The sequence below is a fragment of the Phocoena phocoena genome, chromosome 10, assembly GCF_963924675.1.
Source record: "Phocoena phocoena chromosome 10, mPhoPho1.1, whole genome shotgun sequence".
Taxonomy (NCBI): Eukaryota; Metazoa; Chordata; class Mammalia; order Artiodactyla; family Phocoenidae; genus Phocoena; species Phocoena phocoena.
In genome coordinates, this window is record NC_089228.1 from 43,690,903 (window position 1) to 43,718,700 (window position 27,798).

At 44.0% G+C, this 27,798-nt stretch overlaps 1 protein-coding gene across 1 annotated transcript; it reads right to left on the reverse strand.

The window, feature by feature from the left end:
* Window positions 1-14,203: 14,203 nt before the first annotated feature.
* On the reverse strand, window positions 14,204-15,280 carry CX3CR1 (C-X3-C motif chemokine receptor 1). The gene has a single exon (XM_065886341.1). It carries the CDS (start codon window positions 15,278-15,280, stop codon window positions 14,204-14,206), a length of 1,077 nt encoding a protein of 358 aa, XP_065742413.1.
* Between the last annotated feature and the right edge of the window lie 12,518 nt (window positions 15,281-27,798).

Genomic DNA, 27,798 nt, shown 5'->3' on the forward strand with positions numbered 1-27,798 from the left:
GCCAATGCAGGGGACACGGGTTCGAGCTCTGGTCCAGGAAGATCCCACGTGCCGCGGAGCAACTAAGCCTGTGTGCCACAACCACTGAGCCTGCGCTCTAGAGCCCGCGTGTCACAACTACTGAGCCCATGTGCCACAACTACTGAAGCCCACGCGCCTAGAGCCCGTGCTCCCAACAAGAGAAGCCACCACAATGAGAAGCCTGTGCACCACAACAAAGAGTAGCCCCCACTCGCCACAACTAGAGAAAAGCCTGCATGCAGCAATGAAGACCCAACGCAGCCAAAAATAAATAAATAAATAAATAAATTTATTAAAAAAATAAATTTATAAATATCAAACATACCAACATGTGCAAAAGACACCAGGAGGCAATTCACACAAAAATACAAGTTAATTACTCAGTAAATGTTGGAGTTCCTACTCTGTGTCAGACACATTTGAGGTACTGTTGGTCTGGTCATTACAAACCAACATAGAAGAGAAATAAGAAACAAACAAATATGTAGTATAATAGCAAGTAGAGATAAAGGGTAAGAAAACAAAGAGAGCCAGGAATAGGGGTAGGGAGTGAGATGGTGGTGAAATCTTTGTTTTAGTTGGGGTGATTTGTGAAGGTTTGTCTGCAGAGGTGACACTGAAGCAGAGGTTGAGTGAAGCTAGGGGGTGAGCCATGCACAGATCTGATAAAAGACCTCCCCACTTCCCAAGAGAAAAGGACCCCAGGCAGAGAAAGGAGCAAGTGTAAATGGCCTGTGGTAGGGAAGAGCTCAGCCTGTTTCAGGAAGAGCTAAGAGGTCTGTGTGGCTAAATGGAGTGTGGGAAGCTAGTCTTGGGATATGAGACTGGGAAAGGAGGCAAGGGCGGGATCATGTAGGGCCTTGTAGATACTAGTACAGAGTTTGAGTTCATTATTTATTTTTTCTTTTTGGCTGAGTCAGGTCTTTATTTGCGGCACGCGGAGATCTTTTGTTGCGGTGTGCTGTCTCTTCGCTGCAGTGCTTGGGCTTCTCTCTAGTTGTGGCGTGCGGGTTTTCTCTCTCTAGTTGAGGGGCGCAGGCTCAGTAGTTGTGGCATGCGGGCTTATATGCCCTGCAGCATGTGGGATCTTAGTTCCCCGACGAGGGTTCAAACCTGCATCCCCTGCATTGCAGGATGGATTCTTTACCACTGGACCAACAGGGAAGTCCCGAGTTTGGATTCATTCTAAGGGAGGTGGGGATCCACTGGGTAGTCTCAAATGGAGAAGTGACATGATCTGATTGGAAATTAGGAGGACTCCCAGGGGACAGTGCAGGGAATGGATCATGGAGTGGAAGCAGAGAGGGTGTGGAGTTGTCTGGGAGAAGGAAGGTGATATGTTGGATGGAGGACAGTGCTGGAAGTGGTGAGAAGCAATCGGGTGGAGAATTGGTTTTGAAAAAAGTGCTGGCTGGGGCTTGCTGGTGTGTTGGAAAGAGGGCTTTTTGACCAGAGCAACTGGAGGAATGAAGTTGTCATTTACTGAGACAGTGAAGAGTGCAGGGCTTTGTGATGATGCTGGAAGATACTTATTGTCCAGGGGAAGTTGTTAGGGAATTGAATGTTCACGCCTGGCCTCTGGAGAAGTCTGGGTGGGAGAAAAATGTTTGGGCATTGTCAGTGTGAAGAGATGATGTTTAAAGCTTTGCAGTGAGCTGAGATCTCTAGGGGAGTGAGTGCAGACAGAGAGGAGAAGAGATATGGGGACCCAGCCCTGGGGGCCTCGATTTTTTTGTTTGAAATATTTATTTATTTATTTATCTATCTATTTATTTATTTGGCTTCACTGGGTCTTAGTTGCGGCACGCAGAATCTTCATTGCTGCATACGGGATCTTTAGTTGCAACATGCAGGATCTTTAGTTGCAGCATGCTGGATCTTTTAGTTGAGGCATGTGGGAACTTTAGTTGCGGCATGTGGACACTTAGTTGTGCGGCATGTGGACAACTTTAGTTGCGGCATGTGGGATCTAGTTCCCTGACCCGGGATCGAACCCAGGGCCCTGCGTTGAGAATGTGGAGCCTTAGTCACTGGACCACCTGGGAAGTCCTGACCTTGATGTTTTGAGGTCAGGGAGGCGGAAAGAACCAGTGAAGGAGACTGTGAAAGATGAGGCAGTGAGGTGGTCAGAGAACCGGGAGAGAGAGTGTTATCTCCAGCACCAAACAGAGGAGGGAGCGATACACTTTGTCAAATTCTCTGGTGAGCTGATAAGGTGGGCCTGACTGTAGACTATAGGATTGAGCCACCTGGAGAGCATTGGTGACTTTGACAAGAGCATATCTGAGGGGGTGGTAAGAAGACAGTTCAAGAGAGAATGGGGGCCAAGGAACAGGAGACAACTCTTCTACGTATCTCTAAATGGAGAAGAGATATGAGACAAGAGCTGGAGGAGATACGGAATCAAGATGAGGGTTCTAAAAGTGAGAGGTATCTGGCCTCCTTGTATGTTTAACTGAGAATTATCCAGCAGAGAGGAGAAATTGGTTGTGCGGGAGAGAAGAGGCAAATGCAGGAAGACAATCCTTGGGGAAGCAAGAGGGATGGGATCTCTTGCACAAGTGAAGAGTTTGGCTTTTTATTTATTTATTTATTTATTTATTTGGTTGTGTGGGAGAGAAGAGGCAAATGCAGGAAGACAATCCTTGGGGAAGCAAGAGGGATGGGATCTCTTGCACAAGTGAAGAGTTTGGCTTTTTATTTATTTATTTATTTATTTATTTGGTTGTGCCGGGTCTTAGTTGTGGCTTGAGGGCTCCTTAGTTGCGGTACATGGGCTCTTTAGTTGCAGCATGCGAACTCTTAGTAGTGTCACTCATGTGGGATCTCGTTCCCTGGCCAGGGATCGAAACCGGACCCCCTGCATTGGGAGTGTGGAGTCTTAACCACTGTGCTACCAGGGAAGTCCCAAGAGTTTGGCTTTAGATACGAGCAGGGACAATTCTTCCATCCTACCTGGAGGGAAGGAAGAGTGCACGGACACATCTGCAAGTAGGTGGGAAGATGTGGTAGTGGGAACCCGTGGAAATTCTTTTCTGGTTCCTTCTATTTCTCAGTGGAATAATGTGCTTTGAAATGGGCACTTATCCATCACTGATGGAAGTGTAAATTAGCCTTTTGTTATTAGGCTTCCCAGCTTGGCAGCTGGGCATCCTCTTGTCCCCAAACAGGGCTATCTGGATATGCCAAGGAGTTCTTAGAGTTGTACTGATTGAGTTCCTTGACTGATTGGAGCACCACCTCTGCTAGCAAAAGCTCAAGATACAGGGTGTCTGTAAGTCATTGTGGGTTTGGATTTCTAATCAATTCAGTGCCATATAGGGTAAAAACAATTTGTGAGATGCAGCCCAGAGAGAATTCGCTAGAGATTTAAATAAAATTGCTTATGTTTGTTTTTTTCGTTTCTTTCATTTTACAAGTACTGAGCTCTACATTATACTGAGATGGCTGTATCCAAAATGATGGTGGATGCATTGAAAGTCGACCTTCCTGCAACCAACTGTGTTAAACCTTGAATTAATTCTTTCTTTGTTGCCTTTTGCAGATTGTTTATATTTCATATAGAAGTGAATATTTTAAGCATTCAAACTGCAGAATGACTTCATGGGTGCCCTGTTCATCTCTACTTCTTACCCCTCTAAGACACCTCTCCCTTCCCAGAGCAAGTGTCAGCACCTTCTCTTCCTAGATTTTGTTGGGGTTTTTTCCCTAAATTTTAAATTGTGGCAAAATAACCATAACACAAAATTTACTATCTTAAATTTTAAGTGTACAATTCAGAAGTATTAAGTACATTCATATTGTACAACCATCGCCACCATCCATCTCCAGAACTCTTTTCATCTTGCAACCCTGAAACTCTCTACCCATTAAACAATAACTCCCTATGACCCCTTCCCCCAGATTTTGCATGGCTCAGATAGCCTCTCCTGTGTCCCCTTAACTCAAGTGCTAAGTCATCTCTGTTTCCTTAAAATAACTTATTTTGTGATGTTATTGGTCACTTTTGTTTGTTTTTTTAATTGAAGTATAGTTGATTTACAACGTTGTGTTAATTTCTGCTGTACAGCAAAGTGATTCGGTTATACATATATACACATTCTTTTTTAAAAATATTCTTTTCCATTATGATTTTTCATAGATATTGAATATAGTTGTCTGTGGTATACAGTAGGACCTTGCTGTTTATACATTCTATATATAATAGCTTACATCTGCTAATCCCAGCCTCCTACTCCCTCCCTCTCCCAGTCTCCTCCCCCTTGGCAACCACCAGTCTGTTCTCTATGTCCGTGAGTCTGTTTCTGTCTCATAGGTAGGTTCATTTGTGTCATATTTTAGATTCCACATATAAGTGATATCATATGGTATTTGTCTTTCTCTGTCTGACTTACTTCACTTAATATGTTCATCTCTAATTGTACCCATGTTTCTGCAAATGGCATGATTTCATCATTTTTATAGCTGAATAGTATTCCATTGTATATATATACCGCAACTTCTTTATCCATTCATCTGTCAATGGACCTAGGTTGTTTCCATGACTTGGCTATTGTGAATAGGGCTGCTATACACATACGGGTGCATGTATCTTTTTGGATTAGGGTTTTGTCTGGATATATGCCCAGGAGTAGGATTGTTGGATCATATGGTAATTCCATTTTTAGTTTTCTGAGGAACCTCCATGCTGTTTTCTATAGTGGCTGTACCAACTTACATTCCTACCAACCAGGTAAGAGGGTTCCCTTTTCTCCACACCCTCTCCAGCATTTGTTATTTGTAGAGTTTTTTTTTTAATTTTATTTATTTATTTTTGGCTGCATTGGGTCTTCGTTGCTGTGCATGGGCTTTTTTTTTTTTTTTCTAGTTGTGGTGAGCGAGGGCTACTCTTCATTGTGATGTGTGGGTTTCTCATTGTGGTGGCTTCTCGTTGTGGAGCACGGGCTCTAGGCACGCGGGCTTCCATAGTTGTGGCGCACAGGCTTAGTTGCTCCGCGGCATGTGGGATCTTCCCGGACCAAGGCTCGAACCCATGTCCCCTGCATTGGCAGGCAGATTCTTAACCACTTTGCCACCAGGGAAGTCCCATTTGTAGAGTTTTTAATGATGGCCATTCTGGCCAGCGTGAGGTGGTACTTCATTGTAGTTTAGATTTGCTTTTCTCTGATAATTAGCGATGTTGAACATCTTTTCATTGCCTATTAGCCATTTGTATTTCTTCCTTGATGAACTCTCTATTTAGGTCTTCTGACCATTTTTATTTTTCTTTCTTTCTTTTTTTTTTTGGCCGCGCAGCATGTGGGATCTTAGTTCCCTGACTAGGGATCAAACCCGCGTCCCTTGCATTGGAAGCGTGGAGTCTTAACCACAGGACCACCAGGGAAGTCCCCCTTCTGACTATTTTTCGATTGGGTTGTTTGTTTTTTTGTTGTTGAATTGTGTGAGCTGTTTGTATATTTAGGAAATTAAGCCCTTGTTGATTGCATCGTTTGCAGATATTTTCTCCCATTCTGTAGGTTGTCTTTTTTTTTTTTATGGTTTCCTTTGCTGTGCAAAACTTATAAGTTTTATTAGGTCCCATTTGTTTATTTTTGTTTTTATTTTTATTGCCTTGGGAGACTGACTGGTCACTTTTAAAATCCACTTATTCCTCTTTTCTTTTGTCTCTGCCAAAGAGCAGCCTTACCACTTCCTCTCAGGAATGGACCTCTTTTTTCCTTCTCTGCCTTGCCTTCTCTGCCTCTTGAAATCAGTAGCTGGTATTTTCTAAAATAACTAAAGCCCATAATATCCTGGCCAAAAAGTCTGGGACGGTGATGGAGTGGGTGCTAAAGTCAGGGATTGGGGTTCTTGGAGTAGAAGCAACTCAGTGTCATTTTTCGAAAAAGCGATTTTGCGGTAGCTAGCAAGAGACACACAGATGCTCAAATCTATTCCTTCGGTAATTCCTATTATACAATAAAAGATATGAACAAGTTTTATGTTCAGCACAGTGTTGTACATAATAGTAAAAAACTGGGAATTGCATCCTGTGAGATAATAGGAAATATATATATTAATCTCTGACCCCCATTCCTGGCACAGAGCTCCTAAAACCCTTATAGTTTCCTAAATGATAAGAACACTAGGAGCATCTTTTATTCTAATGCAGACACTGAGTGGCTGCTGGGTGGGGCTGGTCATCAAAGACCAAGCCTTGATTAGATGGTTAGAATTTTCAGCTCTACCACCCATCCTCCAGAGAGGGGAGGGGGACTGGAAATGGAGTTAATAACTGATCATGCCAAGTGAAGAAGCCTCCACAAAAATCCCAAGAGTATGGGGTTCAGGGAGCTTCCGGGTTGGCGAACACATCCATATATCGGGAGGGTGATGCACCCCAGCTCCGCAGGAGCAGAAGCTTCTGTACTAGGGACCCTCTCAGACCCTTGCCCTATGTATCTCTTCATCTGACTGTTCCTCTGTATCCTTTATTATATCCTTTAATAAACTGGTAAACATAAGTGTTTTCTGAGTTCTGTGAGCTGCTCTAGCAAATTCATCCAACCCAAGGTGTGGTCATGGGAACCTCTGATTTGTAGTCAACTCAGTACTTGTGGGTAGTACTTGTGACAGTACTTGTGGGTAACCTGGGGACCTACTACTTGTGATTGGCATCTGAAGGGGGGTGGGGCAGTCTTGTGGGACTGAGCCCTTAACCTGTAGGGTCTGACACTATCTCCAGGTAGATAATGTCAGAATTGAGTTAAATTGTAGGACACCCAGCTGGTGTCACAGAGAATTGCTTGATGTGGAGAAAACTTCCCACACATTTGGTGAACAGAAGTGTCAGAAATGAAGTGTTCTGTGTGAGTAGTAGAGGAGACACACAGGAGAGAAACACAGTGGGGAAGAACTGGATTTTTCCCTACATAGAAGGAGGAAAAATCTGTGTTTTTCCTTTATACATTCATGTCCATCAGTAGAGGTTTGGCTAGATAAAGTCTATATGGACTTCTGTGCAATCATTAAAATCATGCTTGCCTTTAATGTGTGGGAAAATGTTTATGCTACAATGTTAAGTGAAAAAAAAATCTAAAACTGTATCTATGTTATGATCTCAAATCTTTTTTTTTAAATCAAATCTTTTTATTTAAAAAATTATATCTGCAGAGAAAGACATAGAAAACCACCTAAGTGTTAAACAATGTTTTATCTATAGGAGGTGGAATATTGTGTAATTTAAACTTTTTATACACTTCTTTGTTTTTTGTATTTTCTATGACTGTGCTTCTCTTTGATAATCAGAAAAAGATATGAAGAATATAGAACAAGGACATTGAAAACTGAACAATCTTTCCTAGTAGTCAAAGAAGTGTGAATTAAAATTTTATTTTTGTTCCTACCTAAATAAATGAAGAAATATGGGGTAAAAGAGTAATTTTCCTGCTGAGTGTGTCTTGTGGTTTCTAGAGCTGTCTAGGGTGTGTCTCTGGAGGAGCTTTGGCTGTTGCCTAACAACATGCCTCATAGAGCAGAGCAGACATGGCACCATGTATCCTCAAGAAAACATCTTGGCCGTCCTATGGATGGCGGGCATCTTGAAGAAAGACAGGGTATTTCCACGTTTGCAAAAACCTACTTCTCTCACTTGCTCTTGGATAATACTACTCTGGGGTAGTGGTGAATGTGGTCTGGGGAATGTGGTCGCCAACTCAGCAAGTTAAGCAAACAATATTATAGGTCACGTTGAAACTGAAGTGGTCCCCCTGGGCCAGGAGAATGGGGTGCAGGTAGAAAAGAAAATTTGCTTCTGAGTTGGGACAGACTGCCCCAATTTTGAGGGCACTAATGGGACATTGTCTAGGGGCCAGGTGGTACCCAGAGTGGACCTCTCAGAGTTGGGCTGCCAAGTTCCCAGGTGTGGTTGTCAACCTTTTGAGGCCAGAGGAGAATTCTCCCCCCTGGGCTCCCAGGGACAGTGTCTCAGAGAGAGAGAGAGATTATGGAAAGCCCACCAGATACTATCCACATGCCCGATGCAGTGGATTATAAGGGGTGATATCTTTTCCCAGTAACCAAAAGCATGTATTCTCCATCTTTCTTGGTGGTAATGTTCCTGGAAATCCAGCTTCTCCCTCAGATGGTCATTTAATGATCATAGAATAAGCCCAAAGTGAGTAGGATTATTTGGAAGGGACTGGGCATTTCCCTAAGCATTGGGACAGCCCCAGGATGTGGCCAGCCTCTGCAGTGGCCCTTTTCCCAAAGGCTCAGTCTACCCATCCAGATCCTGACGGGAGCGGCTGATAACATTTGCTTCTGGGAATCCTGGTATCCTTTGCCAGTGAGTCTCTGTCTGTTGACCATCTTTCATTAGAGATACTGATGTCACAGAACAGCTGTCACCAAAGGCTGCACCACCCAGGCTGCACCTGTCACCACAAGCAGATCAATTCTGTTAAACTCTGCATTCAGGAGGGCAGACCTTCCCTCTCTGCCTAAATCATCTGCCTGCAGATCCTCTTTCTACGGGTTTTCCATTGACCACCTGTATTCTCTGTTCTTAGAGGGAGGATTGGACTGTATTTTTTTCCCAGCTTTATTGAGACATAATTGACACATGAAATTTTGTAAGTTTAATGTGTACAATGTAGTGATGTTACTTTATTTTTTTATTTTTAAAAATTTTTATTCAATTTATTTAAACTAAAAAAAGAGTTCACCCATTTCTCCCACCCTCTACCCCTCCCCGTTTGCAACCACCAATCTGTTCTCTGTATCTGTGAGCTTGGTTTTTTGTTTGTTTAATTTTTAGATTCCACATATAAGAGAGATCATATGGTATTTGTCTTTCTCTGTCTGATATATTTCACTTAGCATAATGCCCTCGAGGTCCATCTATGTTGTCACAAATGGTAGGATTTCATTTTTTATGACTGCGTAGTATTCCATTGTATGTATTTACCACAATTTCTTTATCCATTTATTCATCAATGAACACTTAGGTTGTTTCCATATCTGGTCTATTGTAAATGCTGAAATAAACATGGGGATAATATATCCTTTCAAATTATTTTTTTCATTTTCTTCAGATAAATACTCAGAAGTGGAATTGCTGTATCATATTGTAGTTCTATTTTTAATTTTTTGAGGAACCTTCATACTGTTTTCCATAGGGGTTGCACCAATTTACATTCCCACCAGCAGTGCACAGGGGTTCCCTTTTTTCCACATTCTTGCCAACAACTATTATTTCTCATCTTTTGGATAATAGCCATTCTAACAGGTGAGAGATGATATCCCATTGTGGTTTCGGTTTGCATTTCCCTACTGATTAATGTTGTTAACCATCTTTTCACATACCTATTAGCCATCTGTATGTCTTCTTTAGAAAAATGTCTACTAAGATCTTCTGCCCATTTTAAAATCAGATTTTTTTTTTTTTTGCTATTGAGTTGTATGGGTTCTTTCTGTATTTTGGTTATTAGGCCCTTATCATATATATGATTGGCAGTTATTTTCACCCATTCAATAGGTTGCCTTTTCATTTTGTTGCTGGTTTCCTTTGCTTTGCAGAAACTTTTTAGTGCAGTGTAGTCCCACCTGTTTCTTTTTACTTTTGTTGCTTTTGTTGTCAGATTAAAAAAAATTGTTGCTAAGACCTATGTCAAGATCTTGACATAGTTGTACTGCCTGTGCTTTCTTCTATGGAGTTTTATGGTTTCAGGTCTTACATTCAAGTCTTTAATCCATTTTGAGTTACTTTTTGCATATGGTGTAAGATAGTGGTCCAGTTTCATTATTTTGCATGTAGCTGTCTAGTTTCCCCAACACCATTTATTGAAGAGACTGTCTTTTCCCCATTGTATATTCCTGGCTCCTTTGTTATAAATTAATTGACCATGTATATATATATATATATATATATATATATATATATATATATATATGGATTTATTTCTGGGCTTTCTATTCTGACCCACTGATTTATGTGTCTCTTTTTATGCCAATACCATATTGTTTTAATTACTGTAGTTTTTGTAATATAGTTGGCGATCAGGAAGCATAATGCCTACAGCTTTGTTCTCTTTCTCAAGATTGCTTTAGCTATTTGGGGTCTTTTGTGGCTGTATACAAATTTTAGGATTGTTCTATTTCATGAAAAGGAATTCTGATAGGGATTGATTTGAATCTGTATATTGCTTTGGGTAGTGTGGACATTTTAACAATATTAATTCTTCCAATCCATGAGTTTGAAATATCTTTCCATTATTTGTGTCTTTTTCAATTTCTTTTATTAATGTCTTGTAGTTTTCAATATACAGGTCTTTTACCTCCTTGGTAAATTTATTCCTAGATATTATATTCTTTTTGATGCAATTATTAATGGAATTATTTTCTTAATTTCTCTTCCAGATAGTTTATTATTAGTGTAAAGAATCACAACAGATTTCTGTGTATTGACTTTGTATCCTGCAACTTCACTGAATTTGTTTATTAGTTCTAACAGTGTTTTGATGAAGTCTTTAGGGTTTCTATATATAATTTTATATGTGTATATATTGTAGAATGATTATCACAATAAGGTTAGTTAACCCATCCATGACTTCACATAGTTACAATTTTTTTGTGTGTGGTGAGAAATTTTAAAATCTACTCTCTTAACAACTTTCAAATATACAATACAGTATTGTTAACTGTAGTCACCATAAGATTGGTCTATAGTTTTATCAATAGGAGAAAGAAGTCAGTAAACTAAGAGTTATCTACCTCCTTGATTAACTTGCTGTGTGATCTTGGGCCAGTCTCTGGCCTTCTCTGGACCTCCTTTTCCCTACCTGCAAAGTGTGGGTTTGGACTCAACTATTTCTGACCACCCACAATTCTGTGATTCTGGGACTAAAGAAAGCAAGATGGCAAGGGCAACATAGTGTGAGTTTCCTCACTGGGAAAGATTCAATCTAATCATAATAAGAAAAAAAAAAAAGAATCAAAATAGTTGCCTCCATTTATTTGACCATGCTTTCCAAGCCTGTGCTGTGAGCTTTGTGAAGGTAGTCTTACTAAATCCTCATAATAACCCTAGGAGGTGGGCACCATGTTTATTCTTTTTTTCCAGGTGAAGAAACTGAGCCTCAGAGATGTCAAATACCTTCCCAAGCACAGAGTCAGTAGGTTGGGACTCAGTCATAGATGTCTGTCTGCATTTGGAGTTTCTTTCTGCTTTGGGGAAGCCCAGAGCCCAGAAGCTGTGGTGGATCTGATCCAGCTGTGCTCTTAGGGCCAACTGTCCTTTTCAAATGTGCCTTCCTTTACTTAGATACCAACATCAGTGCTATTTAGGTTTTTTCGATGACCTTCCTTATTTTCTCCCTATTCTGTCTTATTCAGCAAAATGAATGAATGAACGTTTCTTATGATACAAATCTAATTTTCTTCTAGAAATGAAACAGTTTATCTTTCTTCTTTGTTTCTCAAGCCAAAAGAATATTTTCCTCTTTTCTTGGGAGTTCACTTATAAGTTAAAATTTTAATGAAAAGTTTCATAATTCAACAATTAGAACAAGGATCAGGTAATAAGGGAGTAAACTGTGAACACCCCGAGAACACCCTCTTCCATTGGTTGTCTGAGCCAAAGCTTCGGAAGCTTCCCACCACATACTCTATTCCCAATGCCTTTCAATTTCTCAGACATTTCCCTTAAGATCTTAAGATCTTAAGACTCAGGTCAGATGTCCTAAGATTAGGGTCCTAAGATCCTTAAAGACTCAGGTCAGATGTCACTGCTCTTGTGTTACCAATTAATGCAGAGCATGCTTTTTTTTGTAAATTTCTGAGTTCTGCATTTAAATGTTAAGCACCTCTTAAACATTGAAGGCGAAGGCCTTATCACACTGATCTTTGCAACAGCTCTGGATGTGAGCTCCCATGTTGCATGTAATATATGCTCAATAAAGGTTTTGCAGTATATTAGTTTCATACGTATGTGTCAAAAGCTAAAAAGTTCCCAGGCCCTTTGGCTCAATTATCCCCATGGCAAGAAATTTATCCAAAGGAAGTAATTGAAGATGAGAAAGGAAATTATACAGAAAAGTGCTGTAAAATATGTGTTTGCTAAATATTGGAAACAAGCGAAATGTTTATTAATAGGGTAATGATGAGTAAGTTACAGTACGTGATCTTGATGGAACATAATTCATTCTGTCATTGGTTAAACAAATATACTGACTGCCAAGGAGTGAGAAATAGAAGGAGTCAGATGCCTTCAATGAGTTCACAACCTGGCAGAGTCTTCTGAAATGATTACAAAACTATATAGAAACAGAGGGCTATTTGTGGCCTAATGTTAAGAGAAAAAAAAGCAGACTATTCGGGCTTCCCTGGTGGCGCATTGGTTGAGAGTCCGCCTGCCGATGCAGGGGACACGGGTTCGTGCCCCAGTCCGCGAAGATCCCACATGCCGCGGAGCGGCTAGGCCTGTGAGCCATGGCCGCTGAGCCTGCGCATCTGGAGCCTGTGCTCCGCAACAGGAGAGGCCACAACAGTGAGAGGCCTGCGTACCGCAAAAAAAAAAAGCAGATTATAAAACTGTCTGTACATTATGATTGCAACTCGAAACACATGAGAGTGTGAATGAGGTCTGGTGGGCAGATGAAGATACTGTGTGGGTAGATTATAGATGATATTTTCTTTAGCATCATCACAATTGTTTTTCAAGCTTTAAAATTTCAGTCCATCCCAAATGTTTACTGAGAAAGGGAAAACTGCTCCTGGGACCCTGGCTGTCCAGGTTGGCAGTGGCATGAATGATGGGGTTCTCTCCAGATGGGGTTGCCACCAGTTGATTGGGAGGAAATGTTCCAGGCAGTCCGGGAGGGTTGGGTCAGGAAAGGCTATCAACCTGTATATCTACAAGTGTCCATTGAGCGCCACTGTAGGAGCCAGCCTCCTCTGTGTCTGAGCTACATCACGCAGCAGAGCCCGCAAGGCCCTTCCAAGCTCTGTCAACAGCACCACTTAAGCACAGTGCCAGGTGGAGGAAAAGCTGAAGTCTGGGAACCAGACAAGAGGGTTGGAACCTGCAAGAGTTAGAGGCTGGTTCCTCAGGCTGGAAAGGATGCTTCCTACATGAAAAGTTCTATTATGTCCATTCTACAGATGAGGAAACTGAAGTTCAGTTGGCCCCAAATTACCCAGCAGATAAGTGATAGAGTTGGGACTAGAAACCATGCCTTCTCAGTTTGGGCCACTGTTTTTTCTGTTTATCCCCCTGGGCTCTGGAGCAGGTGGCGATGCATGTGGCTGGATTGAAGAGACCTGACTGACAAGGTGGCTGGAGTCCTTTGTGAAGGGGAGGTACTGGCGAATCTGTTGGTGGAACCACATGACGGAGGGTGTCAGAGGCCAGGCATTTGAGCTTGGACTTGATGCAGTAGGTGCTGGGGAACTTTTGTATGTTTGGGGACATGACAGAGGGGGTTTAATGGTGAAGAGGCTGGTGGTGTGTGCTGGCTGGTATGATCAGGGTGGGGCTGGGCTAGACGCAGGTAAAGTTGGTGGGCAACTCTTGTTATATCTGATCAAAGCAGCACCCACCCCTCCAGCTTCTTGGAAATATGTCTTCACGCATCTCCAACCACAAGATTGGAATGGGAGCTGCCATCTTATCTATGCCTTCCCTGTGGATACTGCCACCTGGTCCAAGGATGAGAATCTGATACAAACTTGGCCAATCAGAGCCCTTCCCTGGGAATTTTGACCTTGGGATCAGAGGGATATAGGTCTCATTCCCTCTCTGATGACAAAACTGTGTTATGTGAGTCTGGAATCTCTGTTACCACTCAGATATTTGAGAGTCAGAGAGACGAAGTTCTAGCTAGATTCAATCTCTAGTTTTCACTCACTCTGAGGATTTGCCACCCCCCTGCCCATGTTACAATGCAAATGATACTGCCTCTTTTCAGGCTAAATTAATCTGAGTTGAATTTTTTAATTTGTAAACAAGAAACTCTTGACATTGGCAATAAGAAACATGACTATCCTTTATCATTCAGATTTTGAGCACAATTCTAAAAAATACTTTCAGGATTGCTTTTGGGCATCAGGCCCATTGTTTCTTGCATGTAAGAAATTTAAAAATCTGTCCTAATTATTCAGTGTCAGTCTCAGAAGCTCCAGGCTTGCTGGAGAGACAAGGCTTTCAGAGGAGGATGGATGTATTTCCATCACTGGTGTAATGAGTGAAATTGCTGCTCAGAACACTTTCTCGCCTGCTCCTTTGTGATTCAGACGGGGACAGGGAGAAACTGACGTGGACGGGATGGCCACACAGGACAGCCAGGCATTTCCTGTACAGGTGGTAAAGGTATCTTCTGAACTTCTCTCCAGCAAATGCATAGATAAGGGGATTAAGGCAACAGTGGGTAAATGCAACTGTCTCGGTCACACTGAGGGCCAACCTCAGATCCCTCTTCATGTCACAGTTGGGAAAGAAATCATAGAGGTTGAGTGTCTCTAAGAAAATCATGACATTGTAAGGTGTCCAGAAGAGGAAAAACATGATGACCACAAGAAAGATCAGCCTGATGGCTTTAGCTTTCTTTTGGTTTTTGCAGGAAAAAAGTGTTCGCATGATTCTGAAGTAACAGTAACTCATAATAAGCAGGGGGAGCAGGAAGCCAAGAAAATTTATTTCTACGTTGCGGAGCACAGGCCAGATTTCCTGTAGGACCTCGGGGTAGTCACCAAGGCATTCGTTTTCTTTCTGTTTGGTGAACATGAACTGGGGTGCAGCCACCAAGATGGCGGCTGCCCAGACGCCAAGGCTGATGGTGACACCATGCTGCACAGTCCGGTTGTTCATGGAGTTGGCGGCCAGGACAATGGCCAAGTACCTGTCGATGCTGATGATGGTGATGAAGAATATGCCTCCAAAAAACCCGATGAAGAAGAAGGCGGTGGTGAGTTTGCACACGGCGTTATGAAGGCCTTGCTCGTTTATAAGATAGTGAGTCCAGAAGGGCAAGGTGGCTACAAAGAGCAGATCAGAAAAGGCCAGGTTCAGGAGGTAAACGTCAGTGATGCTCTTGGGCTTCTGGCTATTGGTGAGGGCAAACACCACCAGCAAATTTCCCACCAGGCCAAAGGCAAAGACAAGGGAGTAGAGTATGGCCAGGAAGACAGTTCCCAAGGCCACGATGTCCCCCATATCACAGGCTTCTGCAAGCTCATCATACTCAAAGTCTTCTAAACTTGATTCAGGGGAGATGGTGGGCATGGTGAGCACCTGGATGAGAAAGGAAGACAACTAGTGGCATTAGTTCTCAGAGAAACAAGGTTGGAATTCTGCCCCTTACATAGGCAGACTGGAAGAAGCAAACATTTGGCTGGGTGTCTAACCAGTACCTTTCCCAGTGTCATGCGTGCTATCTTGTTTAATCTCTGTGATGGAGGCTATAAGAGACCCCTTTGACAGAGAGGAAATCAGTCCCTGAGAGGCTGAGTGACTTGCCAGAAACTATGAAGTAAATGACTCAGTTAGCACTTGAATCTAAGCCTTTTGAAGCTTGAGACAGATCTTTTTTTCTTTGATTTTCAAAAGTCTATCTGAAAGATAGCGAGCTTGACCAGGGTGTGGATGGGGGAGAGAGGACGAGTGAGTGGGGAGGAGAGGGGTGTGGTGGTGGGGACGCCGTAATTCACACTTCCAGTCCAAGCTTCCGTTCTCCACCCCCTTCCTTTCTCCTGCATGAACACTGAAGAGAGAGGTCCTAGACACTGCGGAGCCCTGGGCAGGCCTGCACCCAGAGGCTCGTCTTTGTCTTTGAGAGCCATTTCTTTCCCTCTCCCTCTTGGAACCAACTAAGTCTTTCTGTTCCTTAAGGGATAAGACATAGAGTCAGACACCCTAGGGTGGTTACCTTGCCTTGATTTGCCCAGGACTCTTCTGGTTTTAGCACTGAAAGTCTCACATGTCGGAAACCCCTCAGTTCTAAGCCAGCTGGGATGGTCAGTCATCCTACAACTCCAAGAGGGAGTGTCACCATCATCCAGGCCTTTGCAGTCATGAAAGGGCTGATGGATCCCAGATGGAGGCCTGTGCTCAGTTAGCTTGTTGCCCTGGGTCTTGGGGGCTAAGTAATCTGATAATGACCAGGCCTGCACTTCACTGTGACCTGGCCTCCCCCACTGTTCTTGTCCTGTTTTTTTCTGGACAAGAATAGAAAGATAAGACATTTCTGCTCAGGTTGGGAAGTGACACTTGTCCATCCCCTCTTCTCCCAGCCAAGATTCACTCCAGAGGCTGCAAGGGGAACCCTTTTGCCCTGGTCCTCTGGGACTCCCTCCTCTTCCTTGTGATACCACAAGATAGGCCCTCAGAAACCTCAGTGCACACCTCCTGGTCGTCACTGCCTCCACTCAGCACAACTAAAACCAAAGCTCATGCTTCTTTAACCAGGGGAGTTTCCACACCCCGCTACATACTTTTCATGCTGGTTTCACCAAGATGGTGTCTCTGCCAAGGCGAGGGCCCCCCCAGCCAGGGCTTTGCTTCTCCCTTCCCAGCGTCTGCTTAGTGTCCTGGCCCAGCTCTGCGTCTCACCCAGACTCTTCCGGGCGAAGTGGCCCAAGCCTTTCTGACCTGGGCCGTCTCAGGCTGGGATGGAGTTCTCAGCCCCAGGGAACTGTATGCTTTCTTTGCTTTCAGCAGCAATGCCCTTTTCTCAGAGAGGAGCCTCTGGCTATGACCTTAATCAATAAAAGTTAAGTTGAACCATATAAAATGGCTGATATGCAACCATTTTTGAGTGACATAAATGTCAGTTTCAAATGGCTCAGCTGAGATGCCGGGCGGCCGGGAGTGGCCGCTTGGTGCAGGTGACTTGTTGCTGGAGCCCATCTTCCCAGACAGTCAGCTGTGTAGGAACACAAACAGTCAAGCCCTTGTAGTCCTAAGTTGCGGATGCTGGGGGTAGCCCCCCCTCTTCCTGCCCCCCACCCCGGGTCAGGAGCTGGCAGAGTTGACCTCGAGAGGAGTCCAAGGACAATAAAAATCGTTTCGCATCTCTTTTGGGCCTGTGTTCAGTCCTGAAAGCCCAGGAACTTGGTGCTTTTGAATTGGCTTGAGTTTTGCCAGATCTGCATGTGGTGGGTTTGATTTCCACTCTTGGCGGCATGCCTCACACACAGGGACCTCCTACAAATCTTCGGGCAGGTGTCCCTGGGTCATTGGGAAGAGTGGAGAGGTGGGCTAGAAGGGGACGGGCACACACTTGGCAGCCCTGAGCCAGGTGCCCAGCAAGGAGAGGGGAGGGACTGGGGACCTCCTTGCCACATGCCACCTGTTTATTTCTGACATCCTGGCCTTTTCCAAGCTCTTCCTGCACCTTCCCCATCCTCTCATCATGAATATCCCTGGAGCCCTTCAGCAGGGCAGTGAACTTTCCTTTCAGAATTATAGAGAGGATTAAATAGGTAATAACATGAAGTATCTAGAACTTGATAGCTTTATCCAGGCACCTTTTCAGGAAAGGTGGGCCTGAGCTGGGTGGACCTTTTATTTCTGGATCCTCTGAGATGTCCCAGGATTGGGCCAGGAGCCTGAAGATAGGGCCTCCTGGTAGCAGACAAGAGCAGGACTAATGCCCTTGGGGTCAAAGGGCTGCCAGAGATCAACTGGCTTTCACTCAGGCTGCACACTGGCCTCCCAGACCCTGAGGACACCAGAAACCAAGTGCAAGAATCCAGTGAAGGCGCAGTGGCTAAGAATCCGCCTGCCAATGCAGGGGACCCGGGTTTGAGCCCTGGTCCAGGAAGATCCCACATGCCGCAGAGCAACGAAGCACGTGTGCCACAACTACTGAGCCCACGTGCCACAACTGCTGAAGCCCGCACACCTCAAGTCCGTGCTCCACAACAAGAGAATCCACCACAGTGAGAAGCCTGCGCACTGCAACGAAGAGTAGCCCCCGCTCGCCGCAACTAGAGAAAGCCCGCGGGCATCAGCGAAGACCCAACACAGCCAAAAAGAAATAAATGAAATTAAAAAAAAAAGAATCCAGTGAAATAAGCCTTCACAGCATCTACTAAGCGAGGTTCATATAGACGGGATTGCAAGGGGAAGGATAGGTGCCGGAGTGAAGCACTAACACAGGTCCCACCACACTAACTGAGGCTGCACCGCACACGTCTCCTCAGTTGTCCTTGGGTCTCCTCACCCTCTGTTCTGTTAAGTCAACGTTTTACTAAATGGTGCTGAGCTGGGAGAGTCTGGGTTGAACCTAGAAGCTGAGCTTTGAATACACATGGGTTTCACACCCAAGTTGAAATGAATTTTGTAGAACCTGCTTTAAAAAAACACCAAGCAGGCTCTACTGCTGATCCTGTTCTACTTCCTCCAGTCACTTCCTTTTCTCAGGCCTGCTCACTTATTTTTTAACTATTTTTTTGGTCATCATTACCCACTGTTTCCAATCAGCTTCCCTTTTCTACACTTCCCCTCTCATTAGCTGGCCCCCATCCGCTTTCTTCTCCCCAGCGTCTTTTTCGTGTTGCTTCCTCCTCTTTTTTGGCTTCATGTCCTGCTTAGTTTTCTAGATTCAATGAGTCTTCTTTTGTTTGTTTGTTTACCTTCCTTGCTCTCTTTTTATGGCTTTTTAGGCCCTTGAGTACATGCGGGTTTGAGGTTCAGTCTAATGCCAATTGTGAGGCTTAATTTTTTTCCTTTGGACCAAACAAAACTCAGGAATTGCTTGATCCCTGATCCCAACTTACCCCGTGGGGGTACCACTAGCTCTTGAGGTTCTAGAACCTGAGGTTATCCTCAGAAAGCCCCAGTTTAGGAGCGAAGGCTGCCGTTCCTGGATACCTGCTAAGTGTCATGCTCCAGACACAAGACCCCATTTAATTCTCACCACAACACCTCATGGGAAATGACTCTGCCCCCTTGCAGAATAACCACCAGCGGCTCAGAAAGATTTGGATAATTTGTCCAAGGGAGCAACACAACCAGGATTTCAACCCAGATGCGTCTCTTCACAAAGCCGTGTTCCCTGCCCTGCACCATGCTTTCCCTCTTGGAGGGGAATTCTGCATGTTACTGCAGGCCCTGTCTCTAGAATGAGAACTGAAAAATAGTAGAGGTGACCCCCTTTAAAGGATAAGATTCAAGAAGTGACCCTGAACACTCTTCCTGGGTTTCGCCTTCTAGACTCAGGACCCAGAAGGCTGACCCTCAGTGAAACGGTGGGTGGGAAATGGAGGGGATGGGGATATTATTTGCCTCTCTAGCCATGACTAGGTGGTCCTCACTGCCAGACCCCCAGAACCTAGCTCTCAACAATGGTAGTGAAGAAATGGGAATCCTTTTCTATGGAGAAGGAAAGGCTGAAGGCTAAAGGGTCAGCTTATTTCCTGTCTTCAAATACACAGTGATGCTCTCCAGAGCCATGTACTTCAGAGGGGTCCACATACCCTGAAATAAGCTGGCAGACCCTGGGCAGCTCACTTCCAGCTCAGCCTCAGTTTCTTGATGTATGTAATGAAAGCCCTGGACCGGACCATCTCTGAGGGCCTGGCCAGCTCTGGCTGCTCAGTTTTCCAACAATGACCGAACAGGAGGAAACAGTTTTAAAGAGCAGCATGAGTCCTGGGTCAGGGGAAGCGTGGCCTTGTGTCCACAGAGTGGCTGCTCAGCAACCTGCGAAGCTTCTGGGCTCGCAGGCGGCCAGCATTCAGATGAGGTTCTGTTTGGAGACAGAGAGCTGAATTAGTTAATTTTGAGTCCTGACAAATCTGGAATTCACCTTGGGCCACGTAGGAAGGTTCTCAGTCTGGCCCCAAGCCCACACCCCTGGCTACTTGGGACCCTGAGTTTAAGGACCTGATGGTTTTCCAATTTACAATGACAGCTATTTTTTATGAGACCCCTCCTTAGGATGCAGAGAGAGCAAGGCCAAGAACGAAGAAGAGGGGCAGATGGATGGGCCTTGAATTCCATGCTGAGGAGCAGTGGGCACATTTTACAACTTGCACCCCATCCTCCACACAAGTAGATTGAGTGACTTTCTATTCCTGCGGCAGAGTCCACCAAAAACAACTTGGCGTGACTCACCCACCAGCATTTTATACGGGCCAAAGCACACCACAAGCCAAGACCAGTAACAGGAGAAAACCACACATGGAGTGAGGCCCCTCTGCTCGTGTGTGAGCCACCCCTTCACAGGACCTGACCCTGTTCTTGGTTTGCCACACCTCCCTCTGCTTTCCTCCTCAAAGTCCTTTATGGTATTTATTTATCTCTGTTAAAATGAACTGTGAAATTTAGAAAGGAAATGACTATGACTTTCCTTTTATAATAACTGAAGAAGAGATGGACTTGCTTATTAATTAATTTTTGATTAAGCCAATATCTGTTAATTATCTTTACCATACACTGGTGTAAGGACAAGTGAAAATTAAAAATAAGAGGCTTGGGACTTCTCTGGTGGCGCAGTGGTTAGGAATCTGCCTGCCAACGCAGGGGACACAGGTTCAAGCCCTGGTCCAGGAAGATCCCACATGCTGCAGAGCAACCAAGCCTGTGTGCCACAACTACTGAGCCCGTGCGCCACAACTACTGAGCCCATGTGCCATAACTACTGAAGCCCGTGCACCTAGAGCCCATGCTCTGCAACGAAGAGAAGCCTCCGCGAAGGGAAGCCCATGCACCGCAACGAAGTGTAGCCCCCGCTCAGCACAACTAGAGAAAGCCCGCGCGCAGCAACGAAGACCCAACGCAGCCAAAATAAATTAATTAATTAACTCAAAAAAATAATAAGAGGCTTAATTCTCCCTGTTGGAAATAAGGGACAAGAGTCCACTTGCCTCCTTTTTCTTAGAGTATTTATTTTAGAAAACATGTAATTGTACCTTCTTTCCTCTTTGAAATGTGGATATATATCCTTTAGAAAATGTGATAATTTCCTCTGTCAGCTTCAGAGCTGGGAGCCATCTCTTTGAAATGCAGATATTGAGGTGCCCAGGCTCCCAGTCCCAGAGGGAGGGCAGGAGCCTGACTTGGGCAGGAACCTGGCTCCAAGTTACACAACTACCTCTGATAATAAAGGGATGAGAAGTTTGTTTCTCCTCTGGATGAAGCCAACCAACTAATACAGATGATGAACCCAATGACCATGGTAAACTTGGGATGAACTGTGTGTGACTGTCAGGTTCCCTTACTTGAGCACCAGTCATTGTGTATCTTGAGAACATGTGTGTAAGGGGTTGTATCTGGTCATATACCAGGGTGAGATTTTTTGTGTCTTTACTACCTCATAGCAGATTGCCTGTGATGCACATCACATTTAATGCTTATTCAGTAATGAAAGAGTTTTCTTTCTCTACCATATTCATGGAGAGATTTTTCTGGGTTGGAGATTTTGTTTTTCATTCTATTTCCCCAACAGTAGGCACTGTGCTCAATTCTGTAGAGGTAAAAATGTCTAAGATGTAGTCTCTGTGAATTTTTATTATTGTTTAGTAAGAGTATAAGAAAAGTGATGGGAAACCCAAGGATTGGACCATTTAAGCTGAGTCTTAAAGGCTGGGAGGGTCTTCCAGCTTGATAAAGATGGCGGTGGGCATGGGGTGGGGTGTGGTTTGAAGCCAAAGGCACTGAGAGTATGAGCATAAGGAGGTTTCCTGGGTCCACGGCCAGGCAGAGAGGGTGTGAGGGACTATACAGAAACAGAAGGAAGTGAGGATTGTGGGGTTAGGAGGGGCCAACCTGTTCCCGGAACCTTCAGGAAAGTTCACTTTAGTCTGAGTGGAGGGCTCAGGAAAGGATGCAGAGAGAAGGCAGAAGAGGGGAAAACAGAGGAGCCTCAAATTCTACACTGACGATCTATAAGGAGAAATTATAAAAGACTTTAATAGGCCAAAAAATCTTTATTGGGTGTCCTGTCTAGCACACCCTTTGGGGCCATCTCCCCCTTTCACTGTCTGAGCTAATTTACAGATGACTGATGATGATGCGATAATTCTTGTTCATGGAAAAAGAAATTGTGTCTGGTGGTGATGCATTTGATAACTGCCATGTGGATAGGGGCCAATTTTGCATTTATCTGTAAATTCATCTCAGCATTTCTGGTAGTATCTCATCCATGCTATTGCTGTGGCTATGGTCTGTTCATTGTTATTGCTGAATAGGATTGCACTGTGTGAGTGCCCCACGATTATTATCTGTTCTATGCTGATGCACCCCTGGGTGGCTTTCAGGTTTTGAACAATTCTGTCACGAACCTTTCTGTGTGTGCATCTACATCTCCTACAGTAGAAATGCATTTTAAAAATGCAAACCAAAAAGCAGACATACTGTATATAAACCCACATATGTGAAGGTCAGAAACAGGCAAAGAAAATCCACAGTGTTTAGGAATGAATACGTAGGAGGTAAAACTACACGGACAAAGAAGGAAGCAATGACCATAAAAGTCAGGAATGGGGTGATTTTGGGGAGAGCAGGGGTGGTGATCAAGAAGGGACCTGAGGGAGGCTGCCGGGGGCTGGCCTGGTTCTCTGCTGCTGCCTGGATGTTGGTTTGGTAGCAGATCAATTTATAAGCTGTTGACCTGCACACTGTCCTTTGAGTGTGTTATGTTTCCCAATGAACATAGGTTTAAGGAAAAAGATGAAGAGGGCCTGGGAAGATATTTAAAGAGATGTGGTATAGGTTTTCTTCCCTGCCAAGAGTCACAATTCACTCACATGTGTGACCACTCATACTTTCTTTCTGAAGATGATGTTTTCCAATGACACAAACCTTCTGAGCCCAAATGTCCTCACAATGATGATAACAGCATACATCAACGTTGAACATCAAAGTGCGTCAGCAATTTGTTATTAAAATAATTTTCGTTATAAATGCAATAGTTGCTCATTATAAAAAATGCAGATATTGGGACTTCCCTGGCAGTCCAGTGGTTAAGACTCCGAGCTTCCACTGCAGGAGGTGTGGGTTTGATCCCTGGTCGGGGACCTAAGATCCCGTATGCCTCACGGCACAGCCAAAAAAAAAAAAAAAAAAAATGCAGATGGCACAAAAAAGCATGGAAGTAACAGGAAAGAAAAAACTCAAAACTATCTACAATCCAACTTCCCAGAACCAACCACAGCTAGCTTTTAGCTTCTTCCATCCAATCTTTATGCATATTTTAATATTCACATTGAGTATATGTAAAATGCAAATGCTATTTTAAAAACTTTTTATTATACAATTTCCAAACATATATAAAAGCAGAGACAACCTCCATGCACTAATCGCCCAGCTTCAACAATTAACAACTCATGATCAGTATTTCATCTATTCCCCACTCACGCCCTACTGGATTATTTAAAAATAAATTCAGGGACTTCCCTGATGGTCCAGTTGTTAAGACTATACACTCCCAATGCAGAGAGGGGGCCTGGGTTCAATCCCTGGTCAGGGAACTAGATCCTGCATGCCGCAACTAAGAGTCCACATGCAGCAACTAAAGATCCCTTGTGCCGCAACTAAGACCCGGCACAACCAAATAAATAAATATTTTAAAATAAATAAATAAATAAATCCAGATGTCATAACATTTCACGCATAAACAGTTAAATGTGAGTCTCTAAAAGAATAAGAAAGAAAAAAATAAAATTATTTTTAAAAATAATAGGGAGTTCCCTGGTGGTCCAGTGGTTAGGACATTGTAATTGATTTACAATGTGTTAATTTCTGCTGTAGAGCAAAGTGATTCATATATATGTGTGTGTATGCATATATATTCTTTTCCGTGCTATACCGTAGGATCTTGTTGTTTATCCATTCCATATATAATAGTTGGCAGATGCAATTTTAAATGATGCTTTTTTTGAGCATTTCTCCATGTCCCTGAAACGCAATTACTAACACTTCTAATCATATTCCACTATGTTAAGCATATCATAAATGATCTAATCACTCACTACGCCCCATCACCCCCAAGCCCCTTGGACATTTAGGCTGCAACATCCTCTGGAAAATGGTCTCACTTGTTGGCATGTAAAGCAAACCAGCATCATTAACCGACTTTGACCTCTGACCACAGTGCCCCACCCAGCTCGCCCACAGGTGCTGAAAGAGTCCTCTGCTCCTACCTGGGCTGGACCTGGGAAGGGAACCTCTGGATATGCCAATCAGCCGCCCTGTCCCACGCAGACTCTGCCAGAAAGTATTTCCCTTTCCTTCCCTCTGAGAGCATCTTTAATTGCAAAGTTAGCCAATAGTATCTGGTTTCCTGTGAGGTAGACTATCTTTAGATGCTGCCACAGGCAAGTTCTGAAACTCCAGGCTGGAGGCCAGCTGGGACAGGAGCGCCTGAAGTTACAGACCTGGAAGACCCAAGCCTGGAGCAGACCAAGAGGGGCTTGGAGGGAGTGATAACTTAGGGGCTGTGTTATCTCCCTCACATGGGTGGAGGGCAGGGAACAGTATAGCTCTTTTAATGATGTGCCTTCAGGCAAGCCCAGAAACTGAGCCTCAGTTTTCTTGTCAATAAACAGGAGCCGATAATACTCACTGGACAGCATTGGGGCGCAGATTGAATGAGCTACAGCTTTTCTCCTCAAAGTGTGATCCCAGTTAGGAGCTTATCAGAAATGCAGCACCTCAGACCCCCACCCTAGGCCTCTTGAATTAGACTCTGCATTTTTTTGATGCCTTATAGATTTTATTTGTTATAAAGAAAATTCATCTCTATATGTATCTTTATTTTTTTATTTTTTTCATGTGACTTGCTTTATTGTGATATCTGCTCTGGGACCGAACTCACAATATCTCTAAGGTATGCCTATATTGTTTTATTAAAAAAATTTTTTTCTATTGAAGTATAGCTGATTTACAGTATTTTAGGTGTACAGCAAAGTGAGTCAGTTATACATACATATACAAATATATATATATATATTCTTTTTCAGATTCTTTTTCATTTTAGGTTATTACAAGATATGGAATATAGAGACTCTGCATTTTAATGAAATTGTTAGGAAATTGGTAAACACATTGAGTCTGAGAGGCGTTGGCACAGAAAACACCTACTGAGTGCCTGTTACCTGATGGATACTTAATAATTATGTTTCCCCTCACCTCCCTCCTTCAAGGCATCTAGTGATTCCCTATACCCTGCAGTCAAACCCAAGTTCTGTATCTGATGGGCAGTGGCACAGGCTCTTCCAGCGGGATGTGGCACCTGGCTGGGCCCTGTTGTACAGGCCGTGCTCCTGCTCCCTGCCCTGGCCAGCTGGTTCTTTGACTGTAACTCATATCTCAGCCACCTCGGCTGCACTGCCTTCCCACCACTTCCTTAGCTGCCTGAGTCATATCCAAGGCCAAGCCTCTTCCTAGTCCATCCCTATCCCAGGGCCTAGCCAGGGTCTGGCACCAGTGGGCCCTCAACACACGTGTTTATCGCGTGGTTAGTGACCACACCCCCACAAGACCTTCCCTGGCTGCCCACTGCCCTTCTCACAGCTTGTGCCCAGTGTGCCCCTAGTCTCCTATGCTCTGCTGAAGGTGGGGCTGCACTGCAAGCTTCCACCTTGCCTTCTCCCCATCCCCAACGTGGACTCACCGGCCAGGACCAGCTGTGGCTGGGATTGCAGTGCTATGGGTTGGCTGACCTGCTGGCATTTGAGGAACTCCACTTCCCCATTTCCTTTCTCGGTCTCCCCCTGGCCTAAGTGTCAGGCCACCTTTCCCTGCCTTTGGTCAGGCTAAAATTTGTGCTAAAAATAATCCAAAGACTGCTGCTAGACACCCCCAGGTGGGAACTCAATATAGAGGAGCCTGCCCCACTGAAGACTGACAGACTTTACTCAAATACCTCAAGCTGCAGGAAACTTCAGATACTTGTTAGTGCTTGTGGACACTTTTTCTTTTTCTGTTTTTTGGCCGTGCCATATGGCATGCAGTATCTTAGTTCCCTGACCAGGGATCAAACCTGGGCCCCCAGCAGTGGAAGCGCAGAGTCCTAACCACTGACCTGCCAGGGAATTCCCTGTGGACACTTTTTCAGAATGAGTGGAAGCATAAGCCACCTGGACAGAAAAAACATCTGAAGAAGTTAAATCCCTCTTTAAGGAAATTATTGCCCAAGTTGGATTGCCTGCACCCTTCAAAGTGACGGTTGCACTGTCTCCAGTATAACCCAACAGGTATCTAAAGCATTGCATATTGTTGGAAACTACATTCAGCCCGAAGACCACAATCAACAGGAAAAACTGAGAAAATGAATCACATATTCAAAGAGAGCATTGCTAAAATATGTCAAGAGACCAACTTGGTATAAGGTCTTGCCAGTTGCCCTGCTATGGATTAGAGTGGCTCCCAGAAGTGAGCCCTTCAGGAATATTGTGTGGTAGGCCATTCCAGGTGTCTGCCAGGGCAGGAGAATCTGTAGATGTCTTAAAGGACCTAGCAGTCAACAACTATGTTAAGAATTGGGCACTATATGAACTTCTGTTCATGAATTTGCTTCCAGTAGGTCCACCTATCCAGCTGAGATGGTACTGCACCCCTTCCAGCCCAGGGATTGAGTCCTCCTCAAAACCTGGAGAGAACAAGTACTGGGACATCAACTTGCCACTAAGTGGACAGGACCATACAAGGTGCTGCAGAACACCCGCTCCTCATTTTGATAAATTAGCCAGGATAAGACCATGGATTTACCACACCCGAGTAGAACTCACTCCTCTAGAAACTGGACAGGATGAAGAAAAATAAACTTGGCCTTGTGGGACATTAGAAGATCTTAAGTTGCTGTTTCGAGTCAAGTCTCTTACCAGATAAGTACTGATGACTCTTGCTCTTCTCTTTTGTTTCACTACACTGGTGACAGCCACTTGTTAGAAAGGAAATGCTTTAATAAAACTATCTCCAAGTGTGGCCAAAGAGGGGAAATAACCCTCTTTAAAGATATAAAGAACCTGCTGTATTAAAAAAAAAAAAGATATAAAGATAGCATAGCACAGAATTTCGTGGGTATCCTTATTCCAAGTTCATGTATACATTCAAGTGCTTGTCTAAGTATTGTGAAGGACCATAAAAAGGGGATCCAATGCAAACTGTTCATGCCCAGCCTGGGCCTTGGGAATACTTCCAGTCCCAAACTGATCAATTCCATTACACAATCACCCCTTCATGGCCTCTGTTCAGCAGGAAGTAGCCAGGGTGGTCATCACCCCTTTTTCCAGAAGACTGTGGAATGGACATTGACAGGGGAGAATTGTAATAGAGAAGAACAAACCTGACACCATATTGGATCTATTCCTTTAGCTCTCACATTTGTGCCCTGTTTGCTATGCTAAGTTATTCCGGCTCTGCACCTTTGTGAAAGAATGATGCCTATAGCCTGAAATACACATAGTAGCCCTTTCTCAAGGCTCTGCCTCCCAGGCTTGACCTTTAAAGATGTAACACTTTTCCATTCATATAGAGATAAAAAGGTACAGAACAGAGAATAACAATTGTCTTTTTGGAGGAATATCATGACCAGACCTACGTGGACTGCTACAAGAACAAAGGATTATCACATCCCTTCTGGGTTCTGGCCAGCACCAAGCAATCTGCAATGGCCAGCCACACCTGGTCCTCTTTTAGTATAAAAGAACTCTGAGTTCTTACTCAGGTAAAATGGTTCTTTGGGACACTAGTCTGCCATCTTCTTGGTCTGCTGGCTTTCCAAATAAAGTCTCTATTCCTTGTCCCAACACCTCATCTATCAATTTATTGGGCTTTCATGTGGAGAGCTGTAC

Coding starts and splice junctions, on each gene's coding strand:
- CX3CR1 (XM_065886341.1), bottom strand. CDS start 15,280: ATGCCCACCATCTCCCCTGAATCAAGTTTAGAAGACTTTGAGTATGAT.